Source organism: Simochromis diagramma, unplaced genomic scaffold (assembly GCF_900408965.1).
Source record: "Simochromis diagramma unplaced genomic scaffold, fSimDia1.1 OVJJ01000603.1, whole genome shotgun sequence".
Classification (NCBI taxonomy): Eukaryota; Metazoa; Chordata; class Actinopteri; order Cichliformes; family Cichlidae; genus Simochromis; species Simochromis diagramma.
Genome location: NW_024387414.1, coordinates 19,605,532 through 19,620,640, shown reverse-complemented (window position 1 = coordinate 19,620,640; position 15,109 = coordinate 19,605,532). Strand labels below are relative to the sequence as shown.

At 40.9% G+C, this 15,109-nt stretch overlaps 1 protein-coding gene across 2 annotated transcripts in view; it reads right to left on the bottom strand.

Annotated features, from left to right (window-relative positions):
- Window positions 1-413: 413 nt before the first annotated feature.
- dennd2b (DENN domain containing 2B) overlaps window positions 414-15,109 on the bottom strand; it is a 56,569-nt gene continuing 41,873 nt past the window's right edge. For both annotated transcript variants that reach the window (XM_040012158.1, XM_040012157.1), the window contains exons 15-20: window positions 4,694-4,871; window positions 3,847-3,888; window positions 2,887-2,998; window positions 1,615-1,854; window positions 1,229-1,315; window positions 414-919 (exon numbers count right to left, since the gene is read on the bottom strand). In XM_040012158.1, coding sequence (XP_039868092.1) covers window positions 885-919; window positions 1,229-1,315; window positions 1,615-1,854; window positions 2,887-2,998; window positions 3,847-3,888; window positions 4,694-4,871 — 694 coding nt within the window. In that variant the 3' untranslated portion in view covers window positions 414-884. The remainder of the gene's footprint in view (window positions 920-1,228; window positions 1,316-1,614; window positions 1,855-2,886; window positions 2,999-3,846; window positions 3,889-4,693; window positions 4,872-15,109) is intronic.

Below are 15,109 nucleotides of genomic sequence, written 5' to 3'. Positions count from 1 at the left end.
AAAGTCTCTGCACGGCCACTTCACATCAAATGTCACTCTTAACTGCGATAAAGACACTGGCAGGAGAAAAGCACCATGGCACCTGGAATCAACAGCGAGCCGCTCAGTTAGGAGAGCTAATAACAGCGTGGCAGCGACAGCCACCGGAGTGATGTGCACAGACGTAATTAGGTTACCAGCAGCATGTGGTAGCCGGTGTTAGACTACTGCGCCTTTTGGGATCTTACCAACCTAATGCACAGCTTTGGGAGTGGCTGTCATTGAGATGTCAGCGATAAAAGGAGGTGAGTTTTCATCATCAGGCAAAATGTGAAATATATGTCTATGTCTGACTGGGAAGTCTGTACTGCTTTGGGCCTTGTTTTGATAATGAACGAATACAGTTTAATAAGGTTAAAGAATAAAAAATAGAATAAAGTTTAAGTTCAATGCTTACACTTGGGCACTGAAACAATTTTAATGATCACTTTTAATAAAAGACTGTAAAAATCTCCAGGAAGAGTTCAAACCATCTTCTTCATTGTATTGCATGTACAGTTTTTGAATAAGCTTTAGGTCAAACAGAGAAAAACACTGTCGCAAAATAATGCAAAAAGGAAAACATATCTGTACATCTACGCCCACCTGCAACCCATTTCAAGTCACATACACTCACAAACTCCGATAACACTCTTCACAAGCACGACTAGACATCAGTGGTTACTCTACGACTCACATGCTGTGTACCGTCCTGCTATTGCTATCTCATACTATAAACATAGGCTGAAGAGCATCACAGCTTACAGTGAAATAATATGTACATGCTTTTAGAACATTTAAAACAAAACAAAGGATGAAAATGGGAGTCGTCTTGACGCAGAGACTTGAAAGATCAGGTCGTCTCCTCAGTTCTTTTTGTGGAGAAACTTCATTTTACTTCCTGGAAATAAAATACATGAATCTATTAAGCGGTGTAAAACGAAGCCACGAATATTCGGTATAAAAAAAAATCTTATTTCTGGCAAACATCCATGTTTAAGTTCTTATTGGTGAAGCCTATCACAGCTAGCTCATGTCATGTGAGATATTTACAATAAAAAATAAAGTGAGAGTGAAACTGTGCAGAGGTTTGGTAAAAGCTGCTGTGTAGCTCTGCCTGTTCAGATGACATTAGCATATGCAGAATAAATATTTGATATTTCTGTTTATAACTTTCCAGCTCCTAAAATATGTCTGCTTCTGAACTCACCAAGGCCTCTGAGGAACTTGTTGACTCCACTCTGCTCTGTGTCTGGCAGCTCCTCCAAATATTGATCTACCCGCTGCTCAAACAGACCTGTCAACACAACAGCAGAGATTTTTCTTTAAAAAAAAAAAGGAAAAGGAAGGGTAAAGAACGAGAATATGAAACATCAATACTTCAGGGAGCTGCTTTGATTCAGTGAGAAAGCATGCTGTTGAAAAACTTTCAGCCACTAGAGGTCAGTGTAAGTGCAATGCTTTCTTCTGCACAGAGAGCACTTGGAATGCAGGGGTGGAAATGCACAAAGAAAAGCAAACAGCTTTCTCATGAAATGTTTTAAGGAAGAAAGAGCATTCATAGACCCAGCTGACACTCAGAGAACAGCAGTCTACCTTTAGCTCGTGTCTTTCTGAGCTCCCGGTCTTGGATGAACCCTGCAAACATCTGAGACTCCATGAAGACACCCAGGAAACGTCGAATGCTCTTCGATGCCACTGATTTGCGGAAGGCCTCTCTTTGGAAAATGCGCTCCCCACGCTCATTCTGAGTGATAAACAGGGAGTAATGTCCAATAGTCTCCAGGAAGAAGCGGATGAACGCCTCCGACACCAGGCTGTTCAGCGAGTTATACTCTGCGGGGGATAAAAACGAAGGCGTTAATCGATAAAATATGCCCACAGCTTTTGTTAAACCTTGAAGTTCAAGAATTTTGCTGTGCTTGCAAAGTAAAGTTGTCGAATAAAGACCAAACCTCAGTCATGTTAACGACAAAATTGAGACATAACAATAATGATGTGACAGCTTTGTGCTTATCCTATGTCAGAAGATGTCAAGTGAAGCACAATGACACTGCAGGAAAAACCTGAAATCCTGCCCATCAGAGCACCCAGAGCTACAACTGTCATTCAAGGCTAGTTTACCACAGGTCAATATTTTTTTACTTACTTCTTTTCTTGATTACTCATGTTGTTATTGTTTTTTATTACTTTCCACTAATATTAGCACAAGAAAGCTAATTGTTGTAGTTGTAGTTTCATTTTTCCCTTCACCTACAGTCCAATGAGGCTATACTGCGGGTTGCACAAGTGTATTGGCTTTCTGGACTAGTGAGAACTGGTTATGAGTGGCACTTGGCACATGTAACATAACCACACAGAGTGTTAGCTGTTGGTCTTGGAGGGGAATTTGGAAAGCAGAGATAAGACTGTCTGAAGTAGCCTTAAAAAAACACAAATGATTTGGCCTTATTATGTCAAAATTCTCTTTGTTTCTGTGCCGTAAAGCATGTTGTGACAGCCCATTACAGGTAAGCCATTCATGATTCCTTGATAAAAGCCTCATTTCCACACCAGGAGTCAAAACCTGGCCTCCTGGGTGAAAACCGGGAATCCTGACTGCGAGGGCACATGGGAGCTACACATAGAGACATTGACACATTAGAAACAACTGCACTTATGCTCCAGTCAGCTTGAAATGTACACTACTACCACCAGAAACAGCATTAGCTCATCTCAAAGATGAGCCTTTCATGACTCACTGTCAGCAGAACAGAAGACGTCATTTCCCAGCCAGTTTCACAGACCTGTAGACCGCGCTCCCTGTCGCCCTAATTAACAAGAAGAACATCTGCCGCGTTACCGAGAGATGTTCAGTCGCTTATTCACCTTCGTCTGACTCGCTGTCAGAGTCCTGAGTGATGATGTCATTCCTCTGCTCCAGCGCTTGCTCGAGAGCTGCTTGAAGTTTCCGCGGCAACAGCGATGCCTCGTCATCCATCTACAGACAGTTGAAAGTGCTGCAGTTACTACAGATGAACAACAGTGGCGTGGAGACAATGCTCTGCAACCTTTTACGAGCATGACTGTCTAATTTTTGGAATAAGAAATGTTTCGATCTTCCTACTCGACCTGTTACAGTCAGGTTTTTTTTTGGTTTGTTTGTTTTTGTCCCTTACTCATGATAGCTCTTGTCTGCTAACTTTAGTTAGTTACTGCTGTGTAACGCACATTATTGAGACATTTTGCTGTGACAGATGTTTCACCACAATTACATGTTGCCACAGAAAACCAGGATACCCAGGAATGATCTCTGCGGTTCCTCTTAGTTTTTTTTCCTCTATTTCTTTACTGTTGTCCTGCATTCCTCTCTGTCTTCCTGTTTGCCTAGGAAGGTGTGTTCTATGTCTCTCTTTCCGTCACTTCCTGTGTTATTTTGTTGCTTTTTTTCTTCCTAATGTGGCTATATTTTTACTTCCTGCCTTTGTTCTTTTCCCACCCTCATTGTTGTCAGATGTAGTTCACCTATGCATTATTGGCTTTTTTCTTGGGACAGATTACCTCTGTGTGCTTCATTACTTCATCTAGTCATTACATTCCTATCCTGAGTTTTGAACTTTTATTATAATTATTAAATTTTTCTGAGTTAAGTCACAATTAAAGCTGCTTTTACTTATTAATATATTGTTCCAGAAATAAGAAATGGCAATTAACGTTTTTGAGCAAACGACTGAACAACATGTAGGGTGTTAAAGGAAATTTGCCATTATCTTTACATTACCACTTGGGGCACAGTGGTCACTGCTCATGCTAATGCTAATGGTTTTCTTTTTAAATGCATAGACCAACCTGTCTAATGAAGCGGTCAGTTCCCAGGTCGACCATTAAAGCCTAAAACAGAGAAAAGGAGAATATCAATATTTGATTAGCACACATGAGAACTCTTTGATGAATTATTTAACTTTAAAGTCCATTCTGCATAAAATGGTCAAAGCTACATGCTACAGCACAATGTTAGATGTAAACGTACTTTGGACAAATGTTGCAATGAATGAATCACAAACTGGAAGAGTGACAGAAACAGGTTTCTGGTATCGCGAACAACTCGTTATTGGGTCGGTCTTAACTCTGATTAACATGTTCGCTTCTCAGTTTGATACATTAATGCAGCCAATGCTGGGAAAAAACTGGGTGTAGTAACACTTTTGTAACAAACTAATGGCCATTTCATTTCACGCGGCTTCTACTGCCAAAATATTTATTTTATACGAAAGAAAGAATCAGATGGAGAGCACAGATGCCATCCGTCCATCCACATTGAGCCATGTGTGATACAGACCAGTGTAGTAAAGTCTTGCCACACTTCACTTCACCAAGATTCTGTTTTGTAGAAAGACTTGGTGTAAAACCTGTAACCATTATTTTTACTGATCAACTAATTTACCCCGGCTGGGTAAATTCATCATTTGGACGTCACCTGGCTAGTTCCCTAGTATAATAAAAAGGGAGACAGAAAGAGAAACAGCCACAGTTGCCAGGTCATAATGGAATTACTGTGAATCTGTACTGTTTTAGCATGTCATCCAAACATGTCATCCAAATCCCTTACATTCAGGACTCTACGGAGCAACATTTACACATCGCTGACATCAACATGAAAATTGAAAAATTCATGGTCTAAATACAATGTACTCACCTCTTCTACAGGCAGCTCTTTGAGTTTAGGCATCGAGCTGGAGAGCAGCCCCACCAGGAACGGAGTGGGACAGCAGACGATATCCAGCATGGACCCTGGCAGCACCGGGATGAAGGTGTGTTGCCAGGAGAAGGGGTAGAGGAGTGCCACCACAGCATGCATGCAGCTGGACAGGGTGCTGATGATGGGAGACAAAGAGGAAGGCAAACACATCAATCATGTTTAACCAGATTAATTCAGACAAGCTTGAAACAGGGAGTATAAAACGCTGAAAGGGTTGTGCAGTCAAGCGTTTACTCAAAAAGCACCACCTGCTGTGGTCATGCTAAGTTGAACGTTATATTCTTCTTTAAAATGCAATGTTTGGAAAATCATTACTACTAAATCACTAACTGGGGCCACATTCCAAACTATTGGAGCACAGCCGATGTATTTCCATCACTACACTCCAATTCTCCAAGTTAAATGACTATTTGATCCTCTTTTCCCTGAAACTGTTGCCTTTAAATGAGCCATAACAGTACAGCTAAGTATTCGGACTCTTTGTTCTTCCTGCAGCTCTTCTAAGGTGCAGCCAGATCCAACAGACTGTTCTTGAGCTTCCACAAATACACTTGTTTTTCTTTTCTTTCCCCCCAAAGTTTTTACGTTATCACAGCTTATTATCACAGCTTCTGGAAAAATTAATGCCTTAATTTATTGCACTTCCACTTCTCGAGCCAACAGTTAACACCATTTACTATAGACCACAACGAGGAACCGTAACCCCACAAACTGCATTATTTTGAGATTGCCCCACTCTGTCTGCAGGGGTGGCGTGACTCTGACATGTTGCTATGGTTAAGCTGGAGTCTTGTTGACGCAATAACAAAATGCAGCAACTCGGTTTAACTTCGACAGCTGTGGTATAACATGAAGCTCACAAATAGCAGCACGTCTTTCTCACGATCCGTCGCTTGTTGACAGTGGCTGACCCCGCCCCCCCTCCAGACTCCCCTCAGTCTTCTACATACTGTCCAGTCCATGTACACAAAGAGAGTGAAAATAAACTGTGGGTCCAATCTCTCTCTCTCTCTCTCACTCACACACACACACACACACACACACACACACACACACACACACACACACACACACAAACCACTAAATCAGTATAGCTCAAGAACGAGACCAGTGATCAAACATGGTATATGACGCACGTTATCTGAGATATATACATTTCATCAACAGCAGTACAGCAAACAAAAATTCCTCCCTTTTATGTGACCTATTTCTGTTTCAGCGCAGAGAAACTTTACTGAGCAATATACAGAGAAAACTGACAAACTCCCACAGCTTTTTTTTCCACAATATCCATTCCAGCTACATGTCTGCCAGAGATTTTTTTTTTCTGAACTTCCCATGAGTCAAATTGACAAGATTAAAATGTTTTCTAGACAGGGTAAAATAAAATTACATCAGAGAAACCCAAAGGCTACAATAACCTCAGCATTCAACCTTTCTTTTCTTTTTTTTTTTACATTTCACTCACAACATGAAGCACTTGCAGCTTTGCTTTGGCCAGTCTGATTTCCATTTGCCTGAGGAGGGCTTGATAATTCCTAACAGATCCCGTCTCCTGGGTTTGACGAGTTCCAACAGGGAGTGATGGGGCACAGATCTCCGAAAACCTTCGCCACAGGCTACACACAGCCCTGCACACCACTGATACCAAAAAGGATCAATTACACTCATTCCCCGACCGCATACTCCTGGGAGAAAATGAACTTGCAACGAAAACACTCCGCACTACCAGAGGTTGCCACTCAACTCTGGAGAACGAGTGGGACATTCCCGTTTGATCTAGACCAAAACTTCAGGCATACGCAGGTCATAAAATAAGAAGAAAAAAATGCTTTCTGGCCTCCATATACATTGGTTGGTAAAGAATAGTAAAATGTAAAAAATAAAACAGTTTGAGTTAAACAGTAAAGCCATATTTTTTCCTTGGTACAGTGTAGATAAGTACAGAAGCTGGATTTTAGCCACTCAAAATTGGTGGTACCAGATAAGATTATAGGCCTTTATATGTCTTTTTTAGCCATGACATCAACATTGCCACAAAGTCAGTCAGTGCCACTTTATTCTAAATATGAAATTCCACTGAATTCAATTTCATTTATGTAGCACCAAATCACAGAAAGTCATGTCAAGGTAACACCTTTCAGTAATAGAGAGAAAACAAACAACCCTCTTTGAGCAACCACTTGTTAATAGTGGGAAGGAAAAAACCCCTTATAACAGGAAAAAACCTCAGTCATCTGCTGTGACCGGTTGGGGTTGAGGGGAGGAAGATAAGGAAGAGGAGGAAATCTTTTCAAAACCACTGAATGAATTAAAATTCTTTGGTTTGTGACCATCAGAAGTATAAAACTAGCAGTACTTCTGTCTCAGATGTACTTTCTGTACTTTCTAGTGCTAATTAGGAAATTTAACCCTACAAATCAAAATGAAGCAACTGACAAATAATCCAAGTCGGAGGTGGAAAAAACTGCAGTTCTTGGAGTGTCCACTTGAGACAAGTCGTCACAGACGCTTGTGGTAAAATTTCCAACTAAACTGCATTCTTAAGCAATTTTACAGCTTTGCACAAAAATATTTTTGGTCTCTGTGGATAGTTTCCCCCTTCGTAACAACTGTACTGCATTTGGACTTTGTTAAAGTTAACAGTCCAGCCTATTTGAATCATACTCTGACGATATAGCTCTAGCACTCCTGCTAGGCTTCGCTCACAAATTTGAGTCACTGAACTGGACTTCTTGCCCGTGTTTGTGTTGCAGGTGCCTTTTGGACCATTTTGAAGTAAATATCATGACTAATACTACTATGTGTTCATTCCAGATCATTCAAGAAGTTTAGTGCTTCAGTTTTGAGGAGTAAAATTGTAGTATTTTATTTATCTGTTAACGCTAACTAGCAAGTACCCGTGTCTTAGCATTGCATCTCTAAAGTTTATAGATGTAGCTTTCTAAGGCCTCGGACAGTGAGTGACTGTTAGAGGCTCCTGGCTGAGTCTAGGTGAAACTGGTTACAAAGAGCATGGTGTGCCAAAAACCTCCTTGTGGTAGATTTGGTTGCAAACAATTTGCCTTGACCACCCTCAGGACACTAACCGTTTCTGGTTTGCGTAACACTATTCAGTTTAACTCTTGCTTGAAAATAGTTTCCAAGTGTTTGCGGACAATTTGGCATCTACCATGCAAACTGCAATAAGGGCAGTCTGCTAGTGACCGAGGTAACTGCAAGGATGTTTTTCACTAAAGTACCATGGCCCTCTCTGCGATTCCCAGAAACCACTCACCAACCAGTGACAGAATACACACTTCACTGGTTGCTAGGCAAACCGACCACTCTGTAGGCCTGTGTAAAAGGGGGTCTATTTTACCATGACACACTTGTTTTTTCTGTCGTGACTGATCGTTACCATATGGTGGTTACCCAGTCTCTAGGCCTGTGTGACTGAGGCCTAACCATGCTTGCTAGCTTGCTTTGCTGATAACTTCCACCCTTTATTAAAGTCCAAAAGCACGTGGGTGACATCACAGTAGGCATGTCCAGCTTTTATATGCAGCCTATGTACAAAGTAAGAAGGCATAGGTTAGCATTTAGCATTATTGAGAACATGTTAGAAATTAAATGAGTTACCCTAACGTAGATACAAGAGCACAAAAAATCGGTTTTTGCCATTTAATGACACCCAAAGCAACAAAGTGTGTGTCAATAAACTTGCTGACGTAAACATATGTAAATATACATGAATTTCCATAGTTTAATAGACTACGTGCACGTTAGCATATGCTACTTCCGGTGCGGAAACCCCTGTGGGGAGCTTTGTTTCCGGTGTCCTATTCGCGCCCTGTTTACGGTCCAAAACAAGTTAAGCAAGTGAATGAATCAAGCGGCGATTTACATTTCTATAGATGTCTTACAGATATATTTACCCAATATATCTGTAAATGATGTTCATCGACTTGTCGATATTTTTTCCCCCGCGCCTCAGAGCAAAAGAGAAAAGGGATTCAAATGTTATATTTCTCAGTATCTGTAAATAGCGGTCCCTCGTTTATCGCGGGTGTTATGTTCTAAAAATAACCAGCGATAGGTGAAATCAAGTAGCCAATTTTATTTTTTGACGGTGCAAAACGGTTCGTGGACATCGTGGACATACAGTACTGCACCTCAGAGTCACACTGCTAGCGATCGATGCAGCGATTCTGTACTGTACAGGAGAGACGTCACGGAGGAGATCGTCTGCAGCGATCAGGACGCAGGACACAATGTGATGTAAAAAAAAAATAAGCATGCTAACTTGCACTAAAAAAATCCGCGAAACAGCGAAGTGAAAGGTGAACCGCGTTATAGCGAGGGACCGCTGTAATTTTGAAGGTAAGTCACAACATACCCTTCGTAAATACTAATGTATAGAAACCCTTACCAGCAATCGTTCAGCAATTTTTCATTTTTTGCTTTTTTTCACGGTTTGTTAACATGCTGTGTAGGTGTGTACTTCACTAGCTGATATCGACATAACGAGAAACATCTGGTTTGACTATTCTTCACCTGTAGTTTGAATGCTGAACATTTGCCTGTTTAAATCATAAGAACAGTCACTATACAGAGATGTGCTTCTGAATGTGGACGATGTGTCTTCTGATTCTGTAATGCAGTTCTGCTTGTGTTGAGTGATGTAAACAATTGATCAATCTAAACTCTTTAAACGTCAAAATTGATCATTAGATTTTTTATGACACAACAGTGGTGAGTGTTTCCACCTTCTGCTCTTTGTAACTTAACGCGATCTTTCCGTTTTCGAGTTTTGGACATGATTTTGGAGTATATCTTCGCAGTAGCGATTGACCGCAAAGTAAAGCTACCGGAAATGTACAACCCCACATCCGGTCTCAAACCAGGAAGTTAGCATTTTCTCGTGCACAGAGTCTATACCTTTTTACTAATAAAAACTACACCACAGAAATTAATATGACTCATTTAATTTGATGGAATACATCTATGTTTCAATTTACGATGCCACTCTCAAGAAAAGAAGAGAAAAAAAAGATCCCAAGAGTTCAACAGAGATGACGTCTGTTCGGAGCTGTTGTGTGTTGAGGTTTGGGAGCTAATCCTCACATATTAGCTCTCATGGGTCTGCTGGGCCTGGTTTAATGTGTGTGACGATGAATTGCCAGATACTCCAGGAAACATGGGATCGGGAGGCTTAGTATGTGAAGCCCAGAAGAAGAGTAGGATAAACTTCAGTATTCAAGAAAAAGAGAGGCAAGGCTGTATCATCACATGCTTTGCAGCTCTGTGTTGTATCAACCAGTCTTAGGACGGTTTGGCAAGACGAATTCCACAGACAGGTCTAGAGAAGACCAAACCACAGCTGTCACTTGCCAGCTGATCCACAAAACCACTCCTCAGTGTTAGGCCTCCTTCAAAGCCCCTAATAACACCTAGAAGTCACACAAAGTCGCAACAGAGTACATGCAGAACTGTATAGCAAGGGAAAGCTCCCAGTGGTGTATTTTTATCCTTTTAGCAGAATGTTCTCTGCTTGCTCCTTTAGCCCCGCAAATGGTTTTCCCTCACTTCCTGTGCACAAGGGTCTCCAGCCACGGTCTCAGTCAAACAGCACAAACTATTTTACACTGAGAAATGGCCCCCTGATGGAAAACTCCATACATGTTCTTATTAAAACCACAATAACATCCGAGTTTAATCAAGGCTGTCTGGAGAGCAAATGGAAGTGTGCAGGTGTCTTCCGTTACATATGCTCACTGATGTAAAAATCAGCTGGTCAGACTCATGTAATAGCCACATCTTTCTCCACTGAAACATTTCACATAGTTACAGTGCGTCGATGAGTTGAATACCACATGGGAAAGCGTATGAGTTGCTAAAAGTGGTTTTGGCTTTGTACCAGCTCTGCAGAACATGCCAGAGAAAGCGTCTGAGAGCAACCGTGGACTAAATGAAACAAGCACGCTGCAGTACCTGCTGATTTGAAAATGCCTACAGCAACAGCAATAATTCTACCTGTCTGAGCGCTACAGTCACCACATTGATCATAATATTGCAGATCTGCAGCTGCAAAACATGTTGGCGAGCTCCACGGCTGCAGTTCACTTTCAGGCAATTTAGTGCAAAACCAAAAACACGACGCCTCATACGTGATTTTTTAATTTTTTTTTTCAATCGTGTAGTTTTACTATAAGAGGACACAGGAACGGCTCTATGCAGAAACACAAACAGCCTGCTGCACCACAGAAAAGTGAGCTTGATTAATTCACCATGGCTGTGAGAAAGGCTTTCAGCTATTGTTTTGTTTCCCTTCACGGTTCCCTCCTCTTTTCACTCTTTCCTCTAAAAGCCAGACTTCTCATATTTCATTAAATTCTTTTCTCTTCTTCGCTGCCCGCTCAATTACTCTTACGCAGCTCTTTCAGACATACACTGATAAGTGTATAAAGTGATAAATCAAATTAAAATGATACAAGTACGATTTGGAATTTGCCCTCATGTTTATTATTAGTGCATGGAGAGAAATTTGTGCCTGGTGTATCTAAAAACTGGCCATTAAAAGCTTGCAGGTTTAATGTAATTTTTTCATTTGCACAAAAATGCATTGTTAGTTATTTTAATTAAATATATTTATGCGCAGCTGCACAGAATCATATTACCATATTATTAATATCTGTAATCTAATATACAGCAGGAGTATTTCTCTGCTTATGTTTAACAATAAATCCAGACATTTAATTTGGTAACCGTTCTCAGCTCTACCCTGAGGGCTGACAGTGACTGTTTACATAAGCCTGCAGGACTGACAAAATTCATTCAACATCTGCAGGTCACTTGAGTAAAGCAATTACAGAGCAGCACAGCTAATGCTGAGTGTCTGTGATAAGACATCCAACAAGTTTTTACAGGCATCAGAGGGTGAATGACTTTGTCTTTTCAGACTTTTGTGTAGAAGGAGCAAAATTTCTGGAAATAGCAGCAAAGCTCTCGGTTCATTTTTACAAGACTTGATTGAACGCAGCTATTGCCTAAAATAGCTTTTCCTCCCGGTTCCTTCGTGTCTTGGGTATACATTTGAGGGGAAAGAAACATATATCACGGTCTGCTATGGATTATGTGCCAGAGACGGAGAGGGTGTAGCTCTTTTATCACATGAGTCATTAAAGCTGCACAGAGATCATGTTTTAAAATGAAATCAAAAGACAGGAGCACTGCATATACACATGCATAGAACCATAGACATTAAACATGGACTGGTTTGAGCAGATCAAACATTAAGAGGTATCTGTCGAGAACGCTGCCTTATTAAACGTTGTGTATGTTATTTTTGTTTTGTGTAAGTTTTATGTCTCCTTTCTTTACATTTTAACTGACCTTCTGCTTCTCAGTTATTTAAATTTGGGAATAAATCTGAAGTGGGTATTATACTTCAGTTTATATTTCGGAGTTTTTAATAATTAGGTACAGTGTCATAAAAGTTTTTGCCCCCTTTCTGATTTCTTAGTTTTTTGCATTCTTGTTTGAGTTAAATTTCACTTGCCTTATCCAGGCTTGATAACTGAGAGATCCTTTAGGCAGCTATAAGATCTCGAAAAGCAATAAATCAGACAAAAGGGATTTCCAACGAATCACAGTGAGAGCCATTATCCACAAATGGAGAAAACTTGGAACAGAGATGCACCTTCCCAGGAGTGGCTGTCCTACTGAAGTTAGTCCAAGATCGCATTGACGAGTCATCCAGGAGGTCACAAAAGAACCAGAGGAACATCTAAAGAACTGCAGGCCTCACTTGCTTCAGTTAAGGTCAGAGTTCATGATTCAACAATAAGAAAGAGACTGGACAAAAATGGCATCTATGAGAGAGTTCCCAGGTGAAAACCACTGCTGACCGAAAAGAACACAAAGACTTGTCTCAAAAAAAAATCCTCTGGATCATCCTCGATGATCTTGAGTTGCATTACATCTGCTGTAAAACCAACAGCACTTGATAAAAAGATGATCATACCAACAGTCAAACATGGTGGTGGTAGTTTGATGGAGCCGCTTTGCTGCTTCAGGACCTGGACGACTTTCCATTATTAATGGAACCATGAATTCTGCGCTCTACCAGAAAATCCTGAAGCAGAATGTCCGGCCATCAGTTTGTGTCTTGAAGCTCAAGCACACTCAGTTTATGCAGAACAATAATCTAAACACACCAGCAAGTTCACCTCTGAAAGGGTCCAAAAAAACTCAAAACAAAACCAACAAAGGTTTTGGAGTGGTAACTCCAAAACCCGGACTTTATTAGGATTTACATGCTTTGGTATGACCTTAAACAAGCCGTTCATGCTCAAAATCCCTCCAATGTGGCTGAATTACAACAATTGTGCAAAAAAAGAGTGGGCCAAAATTTCTCCACAACAGTGTGTAAAACTCATTGCCAGTTATTGCAATTGCTTGACTGCAGTTCTTGCTGCCAAAGGTGGCGCAACCAGTTAGTAGGGTAATTACTTTTACATATAGGGCCAGGTAGTTTTGGATAGCTTTTTTCCATTAATAAATTCAATCATCATTTAAAAACTGCATTTTGTATTTATCTGGTTATTGCTGACTGATATTAAACTTTGTCTAATGAACTGAAACATGTAAGTGTGAGAAACGTGCAAAAAGAAAAACAAGAAGAAATCTGGAAATTTAACCTTTAGATGGTGGTAAATAAAAAGACACGGGGTCACCAAAGTTCAAATAACCCTGAGGGGACAAGAGCCGCTTCACAAAAGTTCATGACAATCCATCTAAGAGTTGTCAAAAATTATAAATGTAAACTTGATGTTTGGAAATGTCTGAGGAAGAAGGTATAAGACCAGAAGGTATAAGACTCTATTCTCTGGAAACCATCAGTATGCTTTGTTTATCACTTGAGCTAGATATTACAAAGATCTATCAACATTGCCTGCTATTTGCTAACATATCATAATAATACTCTATCTCGAGTCACTTTGTGATTCCCACCCTATGACTCCTCGATGCTATCAGCTCCGCTAATGAGCAGCTCAGACAAATTTTCTCCGGGGACGCAGAGCGCGAGGTCACTTGTACGTAGGGAGTGAATGTGACATCGTAAGTCAAATGGTGACAGTTGAGCCACAGATCACAGAGGGCAGAGTTGCACACACAGGAAGTGCATTCCTTCCCCTCGTAGTCACTGCCCCCACTGATGTTTGTTTAAACTGGGCTCTGATACATGAAGAGATTACTTCTCCACTCAAATCTCCTCCCACTCCACCCTTGACTCCAATGCTCTTAAAGTACCCCTCTCTTTTGTGTAAGAAGAGGACACTGAGTCCTTGGAGACTTCACATTTTACCTCTCCTTTGAAAGCGACCCGTTACACCTCTGATATCAAAACTCCACTCCTGCTTGACTTTTTCTTATACTTACCGAACATCAGACATCAGAGTGAAACTGTTACACGTGCATCTGTCAGGCTTCAGTTGGCAAATCCACAGCATAACCCTGCTATTACGCGTCTCTGTGTTTAGAAGAGGGATTCCAATAGGCCGCATGAGACTAAGGCAGCCCTGAAATTTTCTAGATACAACAGATTGGACACTAAACAGCACTTATCCTGCAAGTTCCTCTTCAGAGTGAGTGTGATGTGTCATCGCACAGATTGGAACAAATTGAGAATTTAATTTAATATAGATTCACAGCTTACTGAGTGGTCACGCGGCTGATGTAAGTGATCTCTTGTTGTGCGCTGCACTCAGGAATGCAAGCTTCTTTCCAACTATCCTTAAACTACTTTTTGATTTGAGATGGCAAGGAGGCAAGGAAAACCAAACCAGTCTGTCAGGGCCTCTTAAGCCAAACTTTTTTTCCTTTCGGCTGCTCCCCTTTAGGGGTCGCCACAGTGGATGATTTGTCCCTAGCATCCCTCTCTGTCACACCAACCATCTGCATGTCCTCCTTCATTACATCCATGAACCTCCTCTGTATTGTTCCTCTTTCCCTTCTGCCTGGCAGCTCCATCCTTTTTCCAATATATCCACTATCCCTCCATGCACATGTCCATCTTGAGCCACTTTAATAAATCTAACACAACTGGGAAAATAAGTATAAAAAAAAGATTTGAAACTAGACCATAAACTCAGGAACACTTTTTGCTGAGGTCACGAAGCACAGGAGCTGACTTGTCTTTTCCCACAGATTTCAATGTACCCAGACGGCTGTTTGTTTAAGGCACTCTTTCTTTTATATACAGCCTTTTGTAAAGGCACAGAGGGAAAATGCCTGTTATAGCCCACACTGAAAGAACACAAGTGTGTTCCCATTTCAGTTGCCAATATAATCACAGTATAAGTAAAACGT